At 44.0% G+C, this 5439-nt stretch overlaps 2 protein-coding genes across 2 annotated transcripts in view; both read left to right on the forward strand.

Annotated features, from left to right (window-relative positions):
* The window catches only part of oc90 (otoconin 90), a 19771-nt gene that overhangs the window by 7850 nt on the left and 6482 nt on the right, over positions 1-5439 (forward strand). Inside the window, exons 4-12 of the mRNA XM_015036131.1 lie at positions 163-269; positions 344-475; positions 1621-1671; positions 2161-2211; positions 2761-2871; positions 3047-3100; positions 3261-3389; positions 4030-4188; positions 4840-4995. Of these exons, the coding sequence (XP_014891617.1) occupies positions 163-269; positions 344-475; positions 1621-1671; positions 2161-2211; positions 2761-2871; positions 3047-3100; positions 3261-3389; positions 4030-4188; positions 4840-4995 (950 nt within the window). The remainder of the gene's footprint in view (positions 1-162; positions 270-343; positions 476-1620; positions 1672-2160; positions 2212-2760; positions 2872-3046; positions 3101-3260; positions 3390-4029; positions 4189-4839; positions 4996-5439) is intronic.
* LOC106949715 (uncharacterized) lies at positions 269-4016 on the forward strand. Its single transcript, XM_015036160.1, has 6 exons — positions 269-475; positions 1621-1671; positions 2161-2211; positions 2761-2871; positions 3047-3100; positions 3261-4016. The coding sequence occupies exons 1-6, from the start codon at positions 322-324 to the stop codon at positions 3506-3508; spliced, it is 669 nt and encodes a 222-aa protein (XP_014891646.1). The 5' UTR covers positions 269-321; the 3' UTR covers positions 3509-4016.

A 5439-nucleotide genomic window follows, 5' to 3' on the forward strand; every position in this document is an offset into this window, starting at 1 on the left:
AAACCTTTTACCAAATACTCTTTTACTCTTGAGTAAAAATACGTTGAAGTATTGCTACTTTTAATTGAGTGTAATTTTTGGGTTCTCTGCCTCTGGTTAGATATAAAATGCTGTCAGGTTTAAGTAAATCTCATGTTTTTTTGTTGTTTTCTTCTGCTGCAGCTGCTGTGCAGCTCACAGGCAGTGCTACCAGAGTGCTGCCCCCTGCAGGCAGCGGCTGCCTCCGCCTCCGTATAACTTCTCCTGCTCCGCAGAAACCAGCAGCTGCGGTGAGTCTCAGACTGAACAGAACCTGGAAATCCTTCGTGAGGATTTGGGTTCATGGTTCCTCTTTCTCCTGCAGACGTTGGCGACCCGTGTCAGCAGAGGCTTTGTGGATGCGACCGAGCCGCCATCGACTGCTTGACGCGGAGCCGCTGCAACCCGAGTCTGAGGGGCCTGACGGAGGCCGCCTGCTCCGCTGGAAATGCTACAGGTGGGTTGGATCGGTTACATCCGTTTTACAGCAAACTGTTCGGATAATTATTAATATTTATATTATTATTATTGGAAATCTCTTATCAAGGTACATCTGACGTTATATTTGACCCGTTGGTGGTAAAATTGGTTGATCTTAAATAAACTGGTTTCCAGCCACAGACTCGTCCGTAAACTGGTTTCATTTATTAACAATGATGATTTTAAGTGTTTTTTTCTTCAAGTAGATGCTAAACTGAGATTGGAATTAGTTTGGATGTTACCACGATGTCACGGTTTGTTTTTAAATTATAGTCAAAAATTACCAATCTAAATATTTAGCTAGCTAACTGGCTACATAGAGCTAGCAAGTTTAGCTCTAGTTTGGAGACAAACTAAATATTTAGATTTGAGATAAACATTTAGTTAGCAAGATTAATATATAGTTTTGAACTAAATATATAGCTTGGCTAACCAAATATTTGGCTCCAAAGTAAGTATTTAGTTCACGAGCTAAATACAATATTTGGTTAGCTAATTAATATTTAGCTAAACCGCTTCAAACTAAACATATTTAGCGTCAAACTATGACATTTATAAATGAATAACTTAGAAAAATGAATCTTTTTTTTTCTTTGACAGGCTAAATAACCCAAACTGCAGTAAAATCTTTTACTGTTTAATTTTACAAACTACAAATATTGATTTATGTATTTAGATTGCAAGAAGTCAGATTAGGTTCCAACCATTAGATGGCAGCAAATTGCTACAATATGATCCTCAGTATGTGTAGAATATGCATCACTTGGCATCTGTGGAAAATAACACGCCTCTGTGGCTGTTTGAGGAAAAAGACACAATAAGCATAGAAGGGGTAAAGTCATCTGACCTTTAACCTCTACTCTTAGTGGGCAGCTGCAGATTTCTGGTCACTGGACGCTGATGTTTGACTGGTTTCACTGGTGTTCCAGAAGTTTCTGAATGGTTTATGTTTTAGTTTCTGAACTTGAGTTTGATGCTGCTCTTTCAAATTCTGGTTCTGTTAATTGGGTTCTGGTTTCTGCAGCAGCTTGACTCATTTTCTCATCTTCCTCCTCTCTTCCTGATCCGGGTCGGAGTCCGGTCAGCGGCTGGGATCTGTCATTAGTCTGGTTCTCGTTTCAGATTGGCTCGGCGGCGCCGTGGCGGAGGCTGACGTCGTCGTCAATGGAACAGGTGAGGCTGAGAGGACGGAGCCTCCACTCGTCTCTGGACGGTGCGTCACGTTTGGAGAGGGTCAGACCGCAGCAAGCGGCTGATTCACACCTCAGCCAATTAAAACAACGACCTCCTGACGTCTCATCCTGCAGCTTCCTGCCCACGTTCATCTGGGAGGAGAAAAATCATTGAATCACAGAGCAGAGTGTCTAAATATAGCTGCAGGAAGAGGCTGAGCTGCTCTCAGTCTGAGTTGAAGTGGAGGTCATTAAAGTGGAGAAGTCAACTTCACAGAGAAAAGTTAGTGGAGCCTGCTGGAGGTCTTCAAGGCTTCAGTCAGAGTTTTTCTCTTTGAAAGCTGACGCAGGAAGCCTCTGTTTGAACCAATCAGAATGCGACGATTATTCCACCTCTGAAGGACGAGCTCAGCTTAAAATCCTGCTAGCGTCCAACTGCTGGCTCATTTCCTGCCTGGACTCTAACCGGCCTCATCCTTCCTCTTTCCAGATGTTCTCACAGCAGCAGAGCAGCTGTCCAACGCCGCCCCGCCGCCCGCAGGTGAACATCCTGGATCCACAGGAAAAATACCACACACTTTATCCTTCTGAATAATAATAATAATTAACTTTAATTCTGTTTAATTATGAGGATTTTAGAGAAAATAAATCGTTTTAACTTCAATAACAGAAAGTAATGGCAGTTTATCGTCACATTCTTTGTATATTTATATTTGTCCATAATATACATAATATATTATGGTTATAATATATATAATACAATATAATATATATAATGTGGATAAATAATACAGCATATTAATTGGTTAATATGTTGTATTGTTATAGGAAAAATTAATTGAATGTATTAATAAAAGGAAATGATAAAAGTAACCAAGCCAACTTTATTTATAAACATTAAAGATAAAAGTGACCAAAGTGTTGAACAAACATCATATAAAACAGACGAACTGTAGATTATTGATTATCTTCCTGATTATCTTCAGGTTTCTGTGGCAGCTGCAGAAGACCATGATAATAAACACGTCATTTTTAATCTTGGTTCTTTATCAAACCTACTTTCTGACTTTTACATCCTCTGAACCATCAGAACTGGACCGGGCGATGATCGGTGCTGTGGAAACCCAAACTGATCCGGCTGGGCTGGACGGGGAATTCATCACCGGACCACCAGAACCAACCGTCCTCCGGACCGGTCCTGGTACGACCAGAGAGGAACGGCGCCGTGCTGCGACGTTTGCAGACATGAGCAGCAGAAACGGATTTTAAATGAAAAAGTTTCTCCTGCTCCTCTGAAGCCGAATCTGTTTCTAAAAGACGCACAAAACTGAAAATATGAAACTGAAGTTTCATTGCATGTAAATGTTTTCTTGCAGATCAGTGGGAGGAGCAGGCAGCAGAGCTGAAACACCAGAGTTTGATCTCTAATGGTAACGTTTAAATCTCCTGCTTTTTAGTTTCTTGATCTTTTTCCTGAGCTGCTAATTAATCCATTTGGAGCTGATGGTCCCACAAATGGCTCCACAAATCATTTCTCTGCCCACTGAGTGACTCACTTGGCTCAGACGTTTCCAATCTCTGCATCCAAAGGCCTGGGAGAGGCGGCAGCAGAAGAAGAAGAAGTGGAGTGGGAGGACCAAGCTGAAGATCAGATGACCCAGAGTCCTGCACAAATCAGCCCAACGAGCCCCAGGAGCCCAACGACCCCCAGGAGCCCCGGTGAGCCAGAGAAACATGGAAACCAGTCTGTTTTTAATGCAGATATTATGTTTCCTGATTCCAACAAGGAGCAGAGGTTCATGTTGCTTTTTTATAATTCACATGTCACATTTTTGTAGCTTTTATGTTAGGATGTATTTGTTACAGATGAAATGTTCATTAAAGTGTTTCTAGATCCTCCTGACTGAGTCAGGAATGTAAAATGGTGAAACTGCACCAGAATCTGATCCGTTTCGTTTTTAGTTTTAATAAAAAGCTGAAAGCAGCAGCTCAGGATTCTTCCTCCTGTCCTCCTGCAGAACGGGGGTGGAAGTTTAGATTTTCTGAGTTTATTGAGGAGGAAAAGTTTCTTCTTTCCTCACCAGGTGGGAGGTGCCAACGATTTATCTCAGGTTTTTAGGAGTGTGATTTCATCAACAGCCTCCGTTTCCTCACCATGTTTAGGAGGCTGGAGAAATCCACAACAATTGTCTTTGTTTTGTTGGTGTTGAGAACCGGATCGTCACCTGGTTTGATGTCAGACTGATGAGCAGTGATTGGTCTGAAGTGTGAGAGGGGCGGGGTTAAGCTCACAGCTCAGGATGACGAATCGCTTCCCATCGTTGGATTTTACAGCTGAAACCTTCTGAATCTGCTGCAGATCCAGTCCAGTTGGCCCCAAACAGGCCGCCGTCTCCATGGAGCCCTGCTGGGGTTTATTATGGGATGGATCAGACAGCAACGCAGATTCCTGCTGCTGGCGCCGCGCCGTCGGTTCTGACCACAGCATCCCTGAGGAACACGCTGCTGGACGGAACCGGTAAACGTTTTAACAAGAAATGCTAAAACCGCTGAAAGTCACGCAAATAAAACTAAAATAAATGTTTTAGAGTTATTATATAAACATTTTATGATGTAAAAATGAATTGAGCTAATCTAATGTCTGACTGTTTATCCAACACTGAAACTCTGTGAATGAATATGGAATAAGAAATACATTTTTCCCATCATGCTGGTTTTAACGGTCATAACTCACCAGTAGATGCCACTGGTTTCAGGAAACCCCAGAACGCTGCAGGAAACGTTCCAGCATCCGTTCTGCTCTCTCTGCAGCTTCATAAAATCAGGTTCTGAGCTGCCGGGTCGTCCGGCGCCGGTTCCCTGCCGGGTGGAGGAACCGTTTTCCTGTTGACTGGGTCTGCAGTGACGCCCTGAGGCTCTGGGACAGCGGAGCTGGGAATCCTGGCAGCTGTCAGGCCAAACATTAATATTAATGAGCTGCTTCTAGCAGCTGTATGTTGGCTCCAGCTGCAAAGGAGGGAGCAGGTCAGAGGTCATCTGAGGGTCTCTTCACTTGTACTTCCTGTTTCCTCTGTAGACGGCTGGACTCGGACTTGGAGACTCGGTGAAAATCTCCACCAGGTTCAGGAAAATCAGGAATCTTCTGATCTTCACCTTTAATCTGCTGCAGGTGTGGAGCCTCTGTCACCTGCATCTCCAACCATCAGCCAGACCAAACCCACAGGAAGCTCAGCGTCAGCTGGGAAATCTGCACCAATCACAGCGACGACGACGCCTCTGTGTGAGGAAGAGGAGGAGGAGGAGGAAGGCTCGCAGGAGGAAGACGGTACGGCTGTTAAAGCAGCTCAGGGTTTCATACATTAAACCCATAAAACCTGAAGTCACTGAGCCGCCATCTTGGTAGGCAGCACAGCGCAAACTTAGATGAACCATGACGATTTAAAGACTTTATGTTAACACGCCTGACCAATCTGCAAGAGACGGCTGCATCAACAAGATGGCTGCTGTCGAGATCGAACCATAGCATCTCTATACCAGCTGTAGTTACAGATACCTACCAAGATGGCTGCCTTAGTAGAAGTGTGGGGTCACATGAGGGCTACGTACAGAGTTAACTGTCTGAGGAGGATAATCAGTTGACCTCTGACCCTTTAGTGGTGGGAAGCTCATAAATCACAGATTAAACATCTCACAGGAGGTGAACCTGCTGATGTTTGTCATTAGGGGCGGAGCCAGGTCCGAAGAGGGTGGAGCCAGGTCCGAAGAGGGT

Source organism: Poecilia latipinna, unplaced genomic scaffold, assembly GCF_001443285.1.
Source record: "Poecilia latipinna isolate Pla-1442-1.1 unplaced genomic scaffold, P_latipinna-1.0 Scaffold358, whole genome shotgun sequence".
Lineage (NCBI taxonomy): Eukaryota > Metazoa > Chordata > Actinopteri > Cyprinodontiformes > Poeciliidae > Poecilia > Poecilia latipinna.